This window comes from Mustela erminea, chromosome 3, assembly GCF_009829155.1.
Source record: "Mustela erminea isolate mMusErm1 chromosome 3, mMusErm1.Pri, whole genome shotgun sequence".
Taxonomy (NCBI): Eukaryota; Metazoa; Chordata; class Mammalia; order Carnivora; family Mustelidae; genus Mustela; species Mustela erminea.
Window position 1 is genome coordinate 159,698,050 of NC_045616.1, and position 18,127 is coordinate 159,716,176.

Genomic DNA, 18,127 nt, shown 5'->3' on the forward strand with positions numbered 1-18,127 from the left:
GTGACGGGAGGGTGAGGGACAGACCCGGTCATGCAAGCCCTCGGACCATCCCGTGGTGTCCTTTGGCAGTTCTGGCATTCCCTGTCACTAGCACGGAGAGTAACATGAGTCCGATGATTCAGGGAACAGGGAAGTGTCTCTCGCTTGTGGTGGTGGGTTGACCCACCAGGAGGAGACGGAAACACAAATGTGGAGTCGTAGGAGCGTTTCGGAGTACCGAGGGGACTGTCCCTCTGCGGAGCCCCAGGGAGCCCACGGCGGCCGCAGCAGCCCTGCCTTCCGTACCGGGCCCAGCCTCGCCGGTGCGCCGCCGCTCACCGCGGTGTCGCACGGGGACCCCATTTTCACCAACGCGGCAGTCGCTGTTTTAAATCACGAGAACCTGGCGATATGAAATTTGTGTTTTCAGGAGCCAAAGGTCATAGCACGAATGAGGTCTACATGTCGTCACATGGGGCCACAGGGAGACACGTCTCCAGGTTAGGTCGACCTGCCAGGGAGAGCAACAGAGACACAGAGCACAGCGAGGCGGGGCGTTCCTGGTACGTGGGAACGTGCCGTGTACGGTAAGTGGGTCGAGCAGCGGGCCCTGGGGCTCCTGCCTGCTCCTCGGAGCTGCTGTCGGGGAAGAAGCCAAGGGCCGTGTGAGGGGTGGGCGGGGTGGGGGGGCAGGCGGGCTGGGGAATGTCACCATCTCAGCATCGGTTCTAAAGTGACGTCAAGATGGCTGCTCGTTGACAGTCGAACCTAATCCCGAACGGTGCTGGCTCCCTCGCTCTCCCGGTAAACACATCTGTTCATCAATAACTTAAACGTCTCCTTGGCATTCGGGATTCAGTTCCGGCTGGAGTAGAAAAGGGTGAGGATGCTCGGCGTTGAGGAGGAGATGTTGGGAACTCGTGTGTGTGGACAGGTGGCTGGAGCGTCTCCCGCACGTCCGGCGCGTCAGCCGTCGGACACGGGCGGGGTCACCCAGCCGTACTTCTCATGTGTCTTCACCAAACTCTTGAAGGTAGCTTCGGCTTCCTTGCGGCTGAAGGACTTTTTTGATTTGCCGGCCTTTCTACAGATCCGCCCCTGCAGGAGAGGGAGAGAAAAGCCCGGTTAGAAGCCCGCTAGATGGCACCGAGCAGGGCAGGGCCGCTGGGCTGGCGTGAGGGAGGGGCGCAGCCCGGCTTCCTCCGACACCTCATTCCTGGGCCTGGGAAGCACCTGCTCCACACGACACCCCCCACCCCACCACCCCGGGTCCCTGCGGCTTAGGACAGAGGGCCAGCTGCCCCAGGGAGCATCTGCCACCTGCAGAGACAGTGGGGTGTCCCTGGGGCACAGCGGGGCTCCCAAGGCCTTCCCTCCCCTCACAGGACTCTGAGACAGAAATTCAGTTAGATGTGCACATTTCTAGGTTCGCACGCACACTTCCAATCTTAAAATTCAAGCCCAGGAACAACGGGTGAATTTCTTGTAATTCGTGTCACGTGGGGGCCGCTTCATGAGAAGGTGGGCGGGGGAGCCGTTGCCGGGGAGGAGCGAGGCTGTCCGAGAGTCCCCGGAGGGAGTAAAGGTGAGGGTCCGCCGCTCCTTATACAATCCCGGGACGGGGGGCTAGGCCTGTCCCCCTCACCGGGAGCCCGTGTTTCTTGCCCGAAAGATGGGACATGTGTGTCTGCAGTGACGTTTCGGTTACGGCACACCTGTGGGCCTGAGCCGGAACCGGGCCTCAGCACCAGCAGCCGGGCTGGTGCTCCCTTGGACAGGCTTCCAGGGCGGCGGCCGCCTGGGTCTGTGTGAGGACAGGCAGGCAAGGTCCTTCCGCTCACAGCCGTCTCTGGAAGCCCATGGACAGTGCTGGTGGGAAACAGCCATACCGGCCTTGCCGCTCACGGGGAAACAGCACTAAAACTAGGAATGGAGGACTGTGTGATGCTCTTAAATTCAGGGCATGTGGTTCAACATCTGTCTTTTCAACACTGGAAACGGAGACCCATGCCCAGGGAAGGAGCCGGAAGTCCAGAGTTACAGCTGTGTCCTGCCCCCTCTGGACATCTTTCTGGCTGAACTCGTCCATCTGCCCATGAAGGCCCATTAATGCCACCTCGTCTAATCTGCTGCTCGGTTCACGTCAAATGCGCTTCTAAAGGGACAAAGAAGACGGAAGAGCAGAAGGCAGGAGAAGGACATTTACTGCCTTCCAGAAACTTCCCCATGCCTCTCCAGGATCTGACTCCTAGTTTTAATTTTAGAGCTTCCTACTTTGCTTAGGTGGTATAGTAACACTTGATAAAAAGGGGCCACGAATAACTAATACATTTACAATTATCATCCTGATGGGCTGAGACTGAAGTCTGGAGTCGTTTCGTTAAATACAAGCACATGCATCTTTGCGAGGATGCCGGCAGCAATCTCTGCACCAAGCGGAAGCAGTGTCAGGCCGCGTTCTTCTGCATAAAATGCACATTCCAGCCATCTCTGCCATCCTTGTCTAGAATACCAGAGGTTCGTGGTACGGCTTGATAATTCTGAACTGAAAACAGCCAGACAAATACAAGCTTACGATAATCTTGGAATATTCCGTCGTTTTTGGCGTGAACACACACTTTGCCTGTTTCTTATGAAAGTCCCAACTATTCCAAAACACAACAGAAAACCCCGAATGAAAAGAGCACCCTTTGTGTCCCTTTCTTTGCAGGAGATATTATGAACTTCCTAAAGCCCCGGCACTCGGTCCATTCAGCGACCAGGAGGCAGAGCCCGCTGGAGATCTCTGGGCCTTCGAGGCCCTCAGCTGCCCGCAAAGACCTTTCCCCTCCTCTGTAGTCTCTGGCATGTCAGTTTCTCGTTAACAGATCTCTTCTGTCCTCTTCTGATTGGCCGCTTAAGTTATCACCCAGGGAAACCCTGAGCTTGGGGAGCAGCACTCACATGGGTCAGCCCCTCCAGGGTGGCCAAGCTGCCTTTGCTGTGGTGCTCGGAGATGCCCAGTGCCCCAAGAAGGGGATGCTCCATCTGCCCAGGGGCCCTGATGTTCAAGGCCATTCCGACGTTGAGCTGGCTCCCGTTCTGCCCCTTCAGGGCAGTCTCCTGTAACATGGACTGTGGGGTAACCTTTGGCCCAAGGGCTCTGACCCTCTGTATTTTCCTCTATAAAGCGGGGACCGTGTTCGCTGCCCAGCATCATTAGGAACACCATAAGATACTGAAGTTAGAAGCACTTTGAAAACTGTAAATTGTTACAGTTAATTGAGAACTGTTTTTCTCATTGTCATGACATTCATATTTCTTCCTTGTCTGTTTCCATATAACTAATAACCAAAAAGTCTCTTCTGGAGGGTTTCCTGGAATAACTCTTGTTTTTCCTAAAATACCTCTACTTGCATTTCACGCGAAACGACCTGGATGTGACAATTTGCTCAACCCACCGTGAGAGCTTTGTGGGGTCACCAAGACTTTAGATGAGTAAACAGCCTCCTTCTCCTAAGCCCCCAACAGTAAATGTGCGGTCATAAACAACACGAGGACGTTTCCCTAAAGACCTGAAAAACATCTCCATAACACTGATGCGGAACATGGCTGATGAGAATACAGTTCTCTAGGGCTATGTTTGTTAAACAAAACCGTTAGCTGGTACTTCGGCTTGTCTTTTTTTTCCCCCCCCATAGCTTTTTGGGGCCAATCACCATAATCCAACATGAAAAATTCATACAGCCACACATTCCTACACTTTTCTACACGACCAGAAGCAACTCCAAACCCAGGGCCTCCATTCAGTCCCCTGGTCTTCTGTGGTTTCCACGAGCCCAGCGCGCACACCGAGTTTCATTCAGTCGGTCAGTCGGTCAGTCGGGTGCAAGGTTTGAAAGACAAAGTGACAGTGGCCCCTGCCTGTGGGGACTTGGAGCCCATCACGGCATGGGTCGCTGAGACAGAAGGCGGACATCAGGGCTTCCCAGCCTCAGTCCGGTCGGCGTCATGGGTCCGTTCCTTCTCTGTTGGGGATGGTCCTGTGAACGTTAGGACGTTAAGCCGCATTGCTGGCCTTCACCACTAGAGGCGCTGGTCCTCCCGGAGTTACGACAACTGCATTGTCTCCGGACAGGCCAAATGTCCCCGCAGAGGTAAAATCAGCCCTTTTGAGAATGGCTGGCAGCAGGGCTTTCTATGGTGGAAACGATTCTGGCCCTCACCCAGCTCAGAGGGGAGGATGGGTTCCACCGTGGGGTTGGGGGGTTGGGGGGGCAGCCCTGGTTGTCTGTGCATCGAGGAAGACGTCTGTGTTTCATGATACTTGAGCTGAGCCTTCACATACGGGTGGCAGGTGCTTACCAGGCCATGGTGACAAGCAGAAGCTGAAACAGTTGGCTATATTCAGAGAGCAATGGAAGAGACACTTGGCAAATTTGGGGCTTGGAGGCCGTGTGTGTGTGTGTGTGTGTGTGTGTGTGTGTGTTGGGATGAGAGTGCAGAATTCAGCGGACCTGGCTTCAGATCCCTGCTCCGACACTTCCTGGCTGTGTGACCTTGGGTGAGTAACTTAACCTCTCTGAATCTCAATGTCCTCATCTGTAAAATAAACCTAAGAATAGTGTGATATGACCCTGGATTTTTATAGGGACTCAACATGTTAATACACATAAGATGCTTGGCACAGTGCCAGGCACAGGGCAGACACAATAAACGGAGCTTTTTGTTTTTGGGACTATCACAGACCATCTTACCCTTTGACAAAGCTGGCTTCATTCTGGCCTCTTGAAAACACACACACACACAGTTTCTGTCCTTTGCATGGCCAGTATGACTTGGTTTGTCCTGTCACAGAGTGTCCTCAGGCAAGTCCCATATCTGGCATTTATGGGGTTCATTCCCCTGCTTTTTCAATCATGTCTATTTTAACAGGAGGAGATAAATACACTCATTCTATGTTTCTTCCTTGGTCAGATTTTTCTTTTACTTCTAGATTTTCTTTTACTTTTACTTTTAGATATTTTTAGATTTTTCTTTTTCTTTTACTATTTTATTTTTCCTTGCAAACCTACTTTCGTGGCATTTCTATATTTCACTTGCCTGTGAATTATAGGCTTCTGTTCTTTCCAGACTCCTCATGAGAAGTTTTGGGGTTCTTTCTCTCATTTCCAGGGCTGAATTACAGAGTGGCTACTCGTTTTCAAAGACTTTGAACATGTAATTGTTAGTCTAAGAGCTCTCATAATCCCTAACCCCTCTAACACGGGTTTCTAATGTGTGCTGTGTTGGGTCAGCCTCGCTCCGTACCACGGCTGTGTGTGGGAGAAACTTGGAGCAAAGAAGGTGCTGGGCGTGGGGAAGGTGCCCTCTCGGGATCTGTGAAAGGAGCACTGCCTGGAAAGGCAGCCATGATTTTGCCTCTCGTTAAGGCCCGATGTGCAAAGCCGATCAATCACACAATTCTAGAGACAATGATTCTGTTGTCCCTGTAACAGATGAGGCAGCTTCAAAGAAGTGTTTCCAAATCCAGATAGTTACACGGAGCTGCTGGCCAGTGAGGGAAGGACTTGAGCTGGATCCTGTCCCAGGATCGAACAGAAGCTGAGTGCGGAACATGCTGATAGGATCCTGCAGCACTTACCACGGACCTGGGCATGCGTGTGAGTACATGTGGGTACCTGAGTGTGCATGTGCACATCTGCATGCTGGCATGCATCCAGGCCTTGCACGGGTGTGTGCACACATGGGCATCTGAGTGTGTGTGCACACATGTGTGTGCACGCCCAAGGACATACCTTGTCCATACCAAGGACAGACTTTTGCATGAGTACCATGTGTTTGTATGTGCACAAGTGTGCACACAGTTAATCATGGGTGTGCAGTGACTCCTCTGTGCTTGTGTGTGCATGTGTGTGGCTGTGCTGGTGATATCTGAGCGGCAAGCAGGGCTATGAGTCTCCCTGTGGTGAAATGGCTGCTGACGGAAGCCAACAGCAACCCTGAGGGAAGCCCCGCACTCCGGCTGAGTCAGGGAAGCCCTGGGACTCGTGAGCCCGTGTGCAGGACAGTCAGTTTACAGTGGGAGACCCCCACCACTGCCTGCCAGGGAGTCTGTCCAGCACTAGCCAAGGCAGGTAGGGGGAGTGCCAAGGGACTGGGAGGGCAGAAGGGGGAGGGGCAGAATGATGCGATCCTACCGACATCTGGGGCTGGACCATTCGTGGCTGTGGGGGCTGAACCACGTGCTGTCGGTTGCTCAGCAGTGTCCCTGGCCCCAGCCCAGCAGATGCCAGAGCAGCTCCATGCCAGCTGTGATAACCACGATGTGTCCACAACGGCCAAGTGTCCTCTGGTAGCTCCTGCTCTGGGCTGAGCAGGGAGTGTGCTGGGCGAGCGCACATGGGTGTACTTTCCATGGTCTGGGGGCTAGACAGGCGGGGAAGACTGCCTGGAGGAGGAGCTTGGGGGTGGACTCAAAGGACAAGTTGGGGAGTGTGTGTCCTCCTGTTCCTGGGAAGACAGAGAGAGAGGTGGCAGAGACCGGACATACATTCGTTCCTGGGGCTTCTGGAACAGAAGGCCAGGCCAGGGGGCTTAAATCAACAGAAATTTATTTTCTCAAAGTTCTGGAGGCCAGAAGCCCAGGATCACATTTCCTATTTCTGGGGCTTTTAGAAGAGAATTTGTGCCACGCCTCCCCTCATGAGGAACCCCTGCCTTGCAGATGCATTACCCCAATCTCTGTCTTCATGTTCATGTGACTTTCTCCCTGTGGGTCTGTTTCCAAACTTCCCTCCTCTTACCGGGACACTGACCATTGCTTTAGGGCCCGGCCTAACCCAGCATGACCTCATCTGAACTTAACGTCTGCTAAGATCCTTTGGGTGAGGAGGACACATCCATAGGTGGTGGGTGGGGTGCACGGTCTTTCTGCGTATGTGTGGGGGACACAACGCTTCTCACTCCAGAGGCAGTCGGTCGTGATAGCTCCTCAGCCACCACCCTGCAGTCTGGCCCTCTCCCGTGGGGGGCAGATCACAGGGTTGGGTTTTCTTTAGGGATGTGTCACTTGGGAAATGGATGGCTGGTCAGGTGTGAGATGTTGGCCACTTAGAGAAGAATCTGTTCTGTGGCTAGGGAGGCTTGGGGCACTCTGGGTTTCTGATCCAGGAGGAAACAGGTTTCCAGAATCAGATCTTGTGTTCCTTTCAGAACTGGGTTTGGGATGTGTGTTAGAAATGCAGAGTCCAGAGTGCTCACCATTACAGCACCAAGGGCAGGAGGAGGCTGCTGGATGTAGGGCTCTCTCACCACAAGGTCCAAATGACAGATGTGGGAGGGTCCCCAGGGGGAGAGAGGAAGGAGGGGACATGGCCACTGACTCTTGAGTGACTTTCTTTCCCTACGCCTGTCTCCACCCCGAGTCCTGCACACAGTGACACCTGCCTCGGCAGTGAGCCTTTGGAGAAGGAGAACCAGGAACCGGCCTGTGTGCAGTGGTGAGATGCCAGGTGGGGCACAGTGATGGGGGAGCTGGTGCCACACACTAGTCACACACGCCCAGGAGAGGGGGAGGGGAGTGGTTGGGGGCCAGGAGAGAGGAGAAGCGAAGAGCCGAGGGTAGAGTGGGCGGGGGCAATCGAGGGGGCAACGGGGGTGCCACAGCTGGCAGTCGGCACACAGGTGCCCAGTGAGTGCCGGAAAACCGCCCACGGTGTGTGTGTGACGCTTCCTTGATTTGAATGAAATTGAAACTTTAAAAACTCTCCTTGGCCTTACACTTTAGCAGTCTCTGCACATCGATAGCAAACAAGTCTGGTTCTCAAGCACAGCCTGGCTATAAAAAAGTCCCAGGAAAGTAACCTATATTTCCCAAAGCTCTAGTAAGCACCAAACCCCAACAGACCTCATGTGGCTTGTTGGAGGCATCAGGTGAGAGCAGGTGAGGGGGACACACAGGGCTTCACCCAGGAGCCTGGTGGGCGCAGGCAGGGGTGAGTGAATGAATGAGCGCTTTCGGCCGGAGTCAAGCTCCCTGCCCCAGTAGGACAACTGACCAGCTTTCCCATGGCACTGACTCTCACCAGAGCAACGTTCCAGAATATCGCCCAGGATACAAAGCCACTTTACTCAGGAAGGACTGTTTACACCAGAGCATTCTAGAATTTTCCATTGAGAAATCTTATGTAACTGATTTTCTTCCAGAGTCTCCAATATTTCCCAATGACTAGGTAATGAATGTACTCAATCTTCAACTTGTGAGCATCTCGGGACGTCAAAGCCAGCGTCAGTTTCATACAAACTCTGGTAACATTCAGTAGGGGTTAAACTGGAGCCGCCTTATTTACTATGATCGTGAGTCATCCTCAAGCCACTGGCAGCACCAAAGGCAGGGTTCGTGGGTATTTCTGATGCATGCAAAACATGAGCATTTCTTTCCTCTACACTTTAAAGAAAGTTCTAGCAATTACTGAATCTTTTTTTGAGACAGATGGTCTTTGCCCTGGAAGAAGGAAGCAGAGAAAAAACCTTTTTCACTAAAAATTTAAATTGTTTCAGATAATCGTTTCAAAAAAATTTTTTTTTGGAGATTCCACTAATACTTATACTTCTGCATAAGCATCTGGGCCCCTGCGGGTTTCATTAGCAGCACTGGAACGCAGTAAGTGACAGCTAGACGTCCTTATTAAAGGCAGCCGTGATGGTTGTGCAGCAGACATCATTCTCAGGACGGGGTTTGAACACACCTGTTAAACCCGCCCTGGAAGCCCACCAGGGCGGCTTCGCTGTAATCGCCTCTGACTTCAGCTGAATAAACAGACACAGAGGGGTCAAGCAGCGTGCTCAGAGTCTCACAGGATTTCAGTGCAGTGCTGGAGCCCAAGGCCAGGCCGGCTCTCGGAAACAAGACAACGGTTGTGGACGCGACAGGAGGACAACAAGACACTGGCCATCGACTCCATAAAATTGGCCCAGCCTGCCCTTTTCCCACTGGACACGGGGTGCTCTGAGGTCCCTGAACCCCCATGTCCCTCTGCTTTGTAACATGGAGCTCCGGGCCTGCCATCCCACAGTAGCCACCGTTTGTTTAAACCCCGAGTGGATCAGTGCCCTAGACCTGCCCATTCTTCCCACCACAGTGTGGACTTAGGTCGCCTCCTCGAGCCTGGATCCTACGTCTTCTGAGCAGGTGGGCCTTCCTCGGTGAGACACGTGTTCGCACATGGTCCCGGTCCCTCATGACGGCTGGCCGCCTGTCGTTTTCATTTTTGCTAGACAGAGAAAGCAAAGGGAGCTCACTGACGGGCCAAGCCAAGGACGCCGTGTTCCATTTTCGAGACCAAAGGATCAGTTCAGCCCCAAACAGCCGCTCCTTCAGTGTCTTCGACTTACGAGCTGAGTCCCGCTGCCTACGTGTGGGCTTCTAGCGAGGTCCCAGGAGCACGCGTCTGTCCCTGCTGTCATGGTGGACTCCCTGGGCGCTGCCTGGGAACGCAGCGCATCTCCGGTCACGTAAATCTCTCTCCCGGGGACCTGGCTCCACTGGGATGAGCAGGTGTGCGTCAGTTGTCTCGGCCTTGATGACCCCTGTCCTCCTGTGGACAATTGCTCCGCGTCGTTCTACCCTGAGTGAACCACTGGCAGGAAACATGGCACTCTCCTGCCAGCCTGACCTCCGAGGTCGGGACCCAGGCCAGCCATCACCCCACACCCTGGACCTTCGTCACGCACCCTATTTCCCCTTCCTTCCGGAGCACAGTTTGAAAAGGATGAGGCTCAAGTTCTTCCCTGGTGCCCGCTGGGGTTTCAGTCCACCCGTTCGTTCCTGGTGGCTCAGTCCCCACGGCACCCTCCTTTCTGGGCGCCGGGACCCCACTCACGCCGACTTGAGGCCGCCCACCTGGTCTGATGCCCAAAGCTGCCTCCGTCGTCCTCTCCTCCAGGGAGGGCAGGGCCCGTGGGCAGCTGGGAATGAGCCGAGCTGACGGCTGCCAGCGAGGTGAGAGGCGCACGCTGCTCCCCTGTGCCTTCCGCCCCACAGAAGCCAGGTCGGCTGGCGCGGGTCACTCACTCCTGCCACCTCACCCCACGACAGCAAGGGGCGACCCGCCTCCAGCCAGGCTCTGCTTGATGTTACGAGCCCCGCGCCCCCATCACCAGCGACACCCCCCACCCACGCCTGTCATTCTGGGTCGCGTGGAAGAGCATTCTCTCGTCTAGACAACAGGGACGGCCACACGCCGCTGCCGGGAGCTCCAAAGAGAGGAGGGAGACCACGAATGTCGCTGGAAATGAGACGGGAGCCTCCACTGGGGAGCCGCCACTGGGGAGCCGCCGCTGGGGGCTCGTCCGTCAGCACAGGGGCAGCTGTGTTCTACTTTCTGGCCTGCCGGCAGGAGCTTCCTGAGTCTGACAAAATAATCCCAAACCGTGGGATAACCAGGGTAACGTGGTTACCTCGAGATGCAGTCTGGTTTCAGGGGGCACGTGTGACTTTGCGGCGTACGGTAGCCCTTCGTGGCTCCGTGCCCTTCCCGAGCCCTGTGACTTGCGAGGACAGAGAAAGGCCTGGCCACGTGACATGGCTGGCATGGGATCTTCCAAACCCTACAGGAAATTCTGCAACATTAAATAAAAAAAGCTCTCGAGACTTTGAAATCATTGGGAATCTTGAGAATATTTTCCCGAAAAATGTAAATGTGAAAATGCTACGATTTGGGCTCTAATTCTCTTAGCACCTCGTGAGGAAGGGTGGACAGGGCCTTTCTGGGTCCCCGAGACCCCAGCATCCCTGGACTCCGGGGGAAGGGCCGTTTCTACCCGTCTCTAGGTCAGGAGGGGGTCACTCCTGCCATGGGCACGGCATGTCCCCGTTGGTGGCAGCTAGCATCCCGAGAAGACAGCTGTGATTGGCCTTTACGAATCCAAAGTCCGTTTTCCAAGGACGTAGTGAGTGGACGGGCCTCACTAACGCGATACGGCTAAAGGTCACTCCGAGTCGTGAAAGGGACAGAAAAGGGGCCCCCAGGACATCCCAGAGCACGTGCGCTCTCTGTAGCACACTCAGGAGTCCTGGTGTGATCCCGGGGCGGGCTCTGTGCCCCTGGGGGATGCTGTCGCTCCCCCGTCGCAGGGGACCATCGGTGCCGAGTCCTCGCAGCAAAGCCGATGATGGAGTCTGTCCGTGGATTTTCCCCCGGGCGGTGCAGGCCTCCAAGCGCTGGAGAACTTCGGACGTGCACACATGGCAGAGTCAGCAAGCGGAGCCCTGAGAACACAGTTCTGATCTTTCCTGCGCTGGTCGCTAATGAGGCACTGATGAGGGGGAGGGTGCTGGGGGGAGGCGGCCCGCTCCCCCACTTCCCAGCCATTAGCAGAGCACATGCTGCCGGGGGAAGAGATGGGGAGGGCCACCAGCTCCCCTGTGGTCCCCAGACGGAAGACCGCGAGTGTTCCGAGTCCGGTCAGTCACTGCTGGGTGAGGAACTTTGCCCCAGGCCCAGCAGGCTGAACGCACTGATTTAAACACAGAGGAGCATCGTCATGAGTCACACATTCCTGCGGGGCCGGAGGGAAAATCCAGCACCCACGACGGAGGCACGTTCCGGAAGGCTGCATTTCTGCACCATGGGCGTGAAGCCACCAGAATTCAGCATTTTGCCCCCGAGACTGGTCTCTACTCCTCCTCGCACTGTAGTCCCTACCCCATCCTCCTTTGGCCCCCGCCGGCTCCCACCCCTCCATGATCCCTGACCTGCCCTTCCTACCCCCCACCCTCCGCTGAACACTGGCCTCTCGTTAAATCAAGAGCTCTGAGCACTTAGCATCCACCGGCAGTGTGCTATGCGTAGGGGATAAAAGTAAAGGAGTCAAACCACTTCAGGGAACACACCAGGACCCCACCTTCCCATACCTGCCGGTGTTACGCAGGTGAGAGTCCCAACACGCGCATCTTCATTTGCAGGAAAACACGGGGCAAAGATAGGGCACAGAAGAGCTAACTGTTGAGAAAGCCAAGAGTAGGGATCTTTCTGGAAGACGCAGTGTTCCGTTATAAAACAGTCTTAAGACTGCAATCAAGAACGGAAGTTGGTTCTAAATTCAAATTTCTGGGCTCTGGCTGAACAGCTTAGAAAACTGAGGGACTGATTTTGGCTGACCTAATAAAAATTAAAGTGATTTTCTATAAGCAACTGGGATGGCTATTATTACTTTTAGGTCATTACTTTGGGGATGTTCTGATTTCTACTCTTATTGGTCTGATGGTGTTGCCACAGGACCTTTTCTTTCTGATTAAGTAGAAATTATAATAAGTGAAGAATTCAACCACTGATTTTTATATACATCACTGGGGATCTTTAAACAGCGCACACTTTACAACGCAGCATAGGTAAAGCTCATGCCCGTAACTGTCTTGAGAGCTTGCTCTGTACGGACTCACTCAGTCCTCACCAGGGAGGAACTGCTACGACTTCCCTCATGATGGAGAAACTGAGGCTGAGTTCAATTGCCAAGGTCACAGAGTAGGTAGGCAGTGGAACTGGACCTTGAGCTCACGAAGTCGGGCCCCAGTGTCCATGCTCCCAGCTATGCTGTGCTCGAGACAGCAACAGCAGGTGACAGGAATGTAAATATGGGATGCCCCCTGCGGCGGCCCACACCCCGCATGTGCCTAGATCATGAGTAGGTTTGCATGATATTGGTGCAGTTTTTAACTGGGCATTTCCTGATTATATTTCAACACTAAATCTACCCAATTGTGCCAGTCCCTTGTGGAAAAACAAAGGTCACTTTATTTACTTATATTGGACTCGTGGGTGCGCACACACGCTTTCTGAGGGCCAGATGATGAACCTTGAAAAATTATCGACATTGACTTCCAGGCTAGAATCCCAAAGCAAAGGCAGCACACACTTCCCCGCGGGTGTCCTGTGTGGTGTTCTACCCACGTTAGCTCATCTACGCTTCACCCACGAGGTACGCTTCTCACGGTTGTGCAAACGATCGGGTGGAGAAGAAGAGGCAAGTGACTTCTCGGTGGCACAGAAATGGTAAATGACAGCGTCCCTCCGCACCCCCAGCCTGGGTCTGGAAGAGGCTGGAACCCCACGATGCGAACTTCTGGGAAATGGAGCCTTCTGCAAACTGCGATCAGACGGTCACCCAGAAACACCAGCATCCCTGTGGCTCTAAGAATGGTCCACACCTCTGTGAAAGCCCGGATATCCCAGCCTCTCCGGGCCTCCCAGCCACACGCAGACTGCCGCGTTCCGACCACCCGCTCCCGGCCTGCCCTTGTCGTTCCAAAGAGCCTAAGAACCGGTGCTCCACGCTGGACAGGTGCCCCCACAGATGGTGGCCGTGGGCGGTGGCCGTTAGGACCCCGTGTCCCCTGGCGCTACCAGGCTAGAAACTTCTGCCCGCACTCAACGTCCAGCCCAACTTTGCAGTGAGTGTCATGGATAAGCGAACATGTTCAGCAAGCCGGAATTTCCAAGTCAATCTCTCCTGTTTACTGAAAACATCTCCCTCAATGCGGTCATGTTTGCCGTCAAAACGTCTGTGGGGGCCGGTCACGGGGCCGGCTAACAAGATGCCAGGGGAGTTGGGAGCAAACCACCCAAACACCTGTTCCCCGAGACAACAGCTGGCCCCAGGCAGATCCTGCAGTGATGTTTTCAATGGCGAAGGACAGTTTCTCGAACGAATCTTCCCGCTTTGTTATCTCATACTTATGTTGGCTTGTGTAAAGATCCAAATACACAGAAATCAAACTTCTTCCGCCTTCATATCTGAACCGGCAAAAACAATGGTTTTGCTCTGGTTTTGTCTGTCTGCTTGTCGCGACACTGAGAGGTTTTCTGTGGCACCGGGATGGAGGGTTTTGGCCACCTCATTACTGGTCTACGGTACAACTGCTACACCGAAAATCCTAAAGCTTTCGCTATTTTTTTTTTAACCACTTACTGAGGTATGACTGACATACAGAAAGCTGCACGTATTTAAGGGGCACAACTTGCTGAGTCTGAGACATGGCCATTCTGAAGAACTGCACGTGCTGGGCAGGTTAATGCTTTACAAAGCGCCATGTGCTTCCCAGCTCCCGCCAGTGGGAGCCCAGCTTGTGGCCACTGCTGGCCAGTGGGCTGAGGCGGAGGTGATGCACGTCCTTCCGGGTGGGGGCCGTGAGGAGCGGAGGTGCTGGCCCGTTCTCGTGCCCTGTCCCTGTGAGCTCCGGGGCCACGTGCTCCAGGTGGAGAAGCCACAAGGTGGAAAGGGGCCCCAAGCCACATCAGACCGTGTGCAGGAAGTATGTGTTCATTGGTCCTGCTGGATTTCAGGGGGTGCTCTGCGGCAGGAAGTAAATCACCACTACATGCAAAACTCGTCATTGAAAAAACTTACATGGGACTTTCATGATTCACAAAAAGCAAAGAAGAGCAAAGAAGGGGTCTTGTCTACTTGATGTTAGACGGGGCGGCTGTTCCTAAAGGCAGAACTGTATGTGTCCAGGAGCATGCAGTTAAAGGAGTCATATTTACATGGGGACTTGTCACAGGATAAAAATGGCAAAAAAGAAAATAAAATTAATAAAATAAAAGGCAGTGGAAAAGGGCCAGGTGGGCCAGAAGACAAGGCTGGGGAACCATGCTCACTTCACGTAGGGGAAGGAAGTTGGACTTCTGCCTAACAGCGTGTGGGGAAGACAATGGGCTAAGTTTAAATGCAAAGGCAAGTTTACAAAGCCAGTGGAAGAAAATAGAAGGGCAAATCTTGTGAGGTAATGGTCTTCACATGTAGCTTTTACCATGGAAAGATGGAGAAAGGGGCAAGCTCAGAAGTAGAGGGTTTTTTGTTTTTTTTTTTCCCAGTAAAAGATGAGACAGAACAACAGAGAGAAAATGCATATGTTGGAAGAAAATACTTACAACATGTAAAACCCAAACAAGAAACTATATCTGGCAAACAGAGAATTCTAAGAAAAAGCCAGATAACCAGAAAACCCAAAGAAAATTGGGGAGAAAATAGGAACAGGCCATTCAGAGAAAAGACTGAGAACAGCTGGTAAGAGCAGGGTTTAACGTCCGAGCTGACCGGTGATCAGAGAACTTTAGAACAGAGATAAGATACCACTTGCTCGCTGTCAAGGGCAAGACTCAGGATGGAAGGTAACACTGAGGCTTTCTGAGGAAGCGTGTGGACTGGCCAGGGAAGCCATTCTGGAAGATTCTGGCCATCCCTCGAGAAGGTCAGCACGCACAGGCCTGATGCCAGCGAGTCTCGCTTGGGCCCCGCTCCCAGCAAAGTCTGCACGTGTGTTCCTAGGAAGGCCACAAGGAGGCGGGTGGCGGCAGTTCTGGAATCAGGAGCCGGAGGGCGGCCGGGGCCCTCCCCAGAGAGCAGATGAGGAAACGGGGTCGACGACCGTCCTCAGGCTTATTTCTGGCCAGCCGGATCGCAGAGCTTCCCGTCCCTCACTTTGTAACTGCTGGTACTGCGCGCATTTTGTAAAGTAGGCATGTCTGTACTCAGAAAATCTCCGAAGAGCTCCAGAAGCTAGCACGGACGTGAAACACTGTCGTGCGTTCTTACTCAGTCTGCGCTTCTTCTGACCCCTTCATGAAACTGGGAGCGGCGAACGGCGAGAATCCCAAATCGCGGTGAAGATGATGACGGCGAAGACGGTGGTGATGACGACGGAGGCTCTGAGAGTCCAGACGTCGCTCCTCACGCGCCCTGAGTCGACTGGAGCATCTGGAGATGGAGAAGGCCTGTTTCCAGAAAGCCCTTGGGGAAGGGCCCGTGTTCCGAGGGGCCCATCCAGGTGTCATCCTGTCTCAGGCCCATCCCCCTTCTCAGAAGGACCTTCCGGTAACTGGACTCGAAGCTGGGACACAGCAACCGGCCTGCAACTCAGCCCCCGCCCGAGAGAGCTGGTGGCTTGTCACCGGCGCTCATGAACCCCGACGGCCACTGACCAATGCAGGGCCTGGCCTGACTCTCTGCCTACGACGTCTCTTGTTTTCACGTCCATTGCAGGAGGGCAGCTGACCCGGGGGAGTAAAGCTGGGAAACTGGACTGCGCTGGGGCCGTCCACTGCCCTAAGAAACCACGATCACCGAGAAGGCAGATCAAAGTCAACAGAAACAGAGAAAATCAGTTTCTTTTTCACTTAATTGCTTTGTTTGGTTAAATGCATGTGGGGGAGAAACAAACCCTACAGACCATTTTAATTAGGATATTGTGAAAGTCAGGGGTGTCATCCTGAAATTCAAATGTGATCATCTAAGTGTATACTGTTGGAATAAGAAAACTACACACTTTAATAGGCCTTTATATTTAATGAAAGCCTTGGATTATATATAATAGGGACCCAGTGTTTTGATATTTTGCTGGGTTCTCCGATGTTTGCGACATTTGTGGAAAAACTCTCTGTTCGTGGGACCCGTGGGATCGGGGCCCCTCGGCCGGGTGTGGGGGTGATGCCGTGTGTCTTATGCCAGATGTAAGTCTGGACACGGAAATCAGGTGCTCGGGACTGAGGAGGGGCAGGGAAGGCTCCAACCGCCTGTTGCCCTCCCTCAGGGCTGGGATGGAGCCCGTCTGCTCGCTCCAGAGTCCAAAGCTCTGGGAATACTAGCCGGGGGGGGGGTGTTCAGGGTGGGCTGTAGGTCCACAGCAGTCCAAGGAAGCTGGGGGAGGGGCCCACGTCTCTGCGTATCAGTTCTGTTAGCTCTGCTGGGGCGTCCTCCAGGAGGGGGATCCCTGCCTGTTCGGGGGTCTCGGCGGCAGGCCAGTGGAGAGATTTGGGCATATTTTAGTTTGAATAAAATAGGAAAGCATGCAATGTGCAAAGTGCCCGCCCCAAACCTCTGCGTTGGACATGGTGGTCACCAAAACCAGCCGATCGATGAAAGTAACAATTAAGAGTCATTTTCTGATGCAACTGTAATTTGAATGAGTAAAATTACTGTAAAAATGGGACTGAGGGTTTTCAGAAAGCATCCTATGTCAGGGTTTGATGGGGACCTCTGAAATGATAAAAGCAAGTTCTGATTGAAGAATGCAGCCACTTGGAGGTTTCAGCAGAAAAACCAATTGGTTAAAACATCTCTCTACGTCTGACCTTCTGCCGTCCACTACTATGGAATTCCTGGATCGCCGACTCTCGCTGGTGTTGGAAATAACCATCAACCTTCCGGTCCTTCCGAATTATCTGCACACCCTGCCACGCTCCACATCTTCTTCTTTGCCCAACATCCTCTTTCCCTGCAGCCCCAGACGGACACGTGTGCTGGGGAGGCCCCTCTCTGGGCCACCTGCCCCCAGGACTGAGCAGACCAGGCTTCCCCGAGGCAGACACAGACGCTGGGGTTAAGTGGAACACAGAAACACGAGCCAGAGAGGAGCCTCAGGAGAGGGGACAGTCCAGCGATGACGGGCTTGTTGAGACAGTGAGGTCTGGAGAGAGAGGTGAGAACAGGGGACACGGGGGGAGTGGCAGGGAGCAGGGGTGAGTCGGCTACGGGGACTGTGGAACAGTGAAATGGGGCCAAACGAATAGGGCCGGCAGGAGTGGGCGGCTGGGGCAGTGCCCCAGATGTTGGATGGGGTCCCTTCCCCCCATAAAAGCACAGGGAGAAGAACCCGCACAGGTGGGAAGGAGAAGGAAAGTCTGGAAAAAGAAAGGTAATGAAGGGGCTGCTGGTGGTGCAGTCGCTGGATCTCAGCTCAGGTCTTGACCTCGGGGTCATGAGTTCAAGCCCTGTGTTGGGTTCCATGCTGGGCGTGGAGCCTGCTTAGGTTCAAAAAATAATAAAGGCAATCACGATGATCAGGAAAAAGTAGAAAGGGGAGACATTCTGGGAAAACCCAGAAAATTAAAGCGCTCTGGAAAAGCTGGAGCTCGTGCCGAGGAATGTGTGGTCACAGGAGCCCCGCGGAGCCCAGCTGTCCCATGGGAGACCCCTGAGGCCGAGTGGCCTCAGTAGCGGGGCCCCTGGTAACAGGGAGGTGAGACTCCAAGCTCACAGCCCTAGTGGACACTCCCCTGTGCTTTGAAGGAAAGCCTCTGCCCTGGGTTCAGTTGGGTCCTCAACACTTATATGTTGATGTCCTAACCCTCCGGGCTTTGGAATCTAACTGCATTTGGAGACAGCATCT

At 53.9% G+C, this 18,127-nt stretch overlaps 1 protein-coding gene across 1 annotated transcript in view; it reads right to left on the reverse strand.

The window, feature by feature from the left end:
* Positions 1 to 323: 323 nt before the first annotated feature.
* Positions 324 to 18,127, reverse strand: part of UBE2QL1 (ubiquitin conjugating enzyme E2 Q family like 1) — a 35,204-nt gene continuing 17,400 nt past the window's right edge. The window contains exon 2 of the mRNA XM_032337813.1: positions 324 to 1,077. Coding sequence (XP_032193704.1) covers positions 946 to 1,077 — 132 coding nt within the window. The 3' untranslated portion in view covers positions 324 to 945. The remainder of the gene's footprint in view (positions 1,078 to 18,127) is intronic.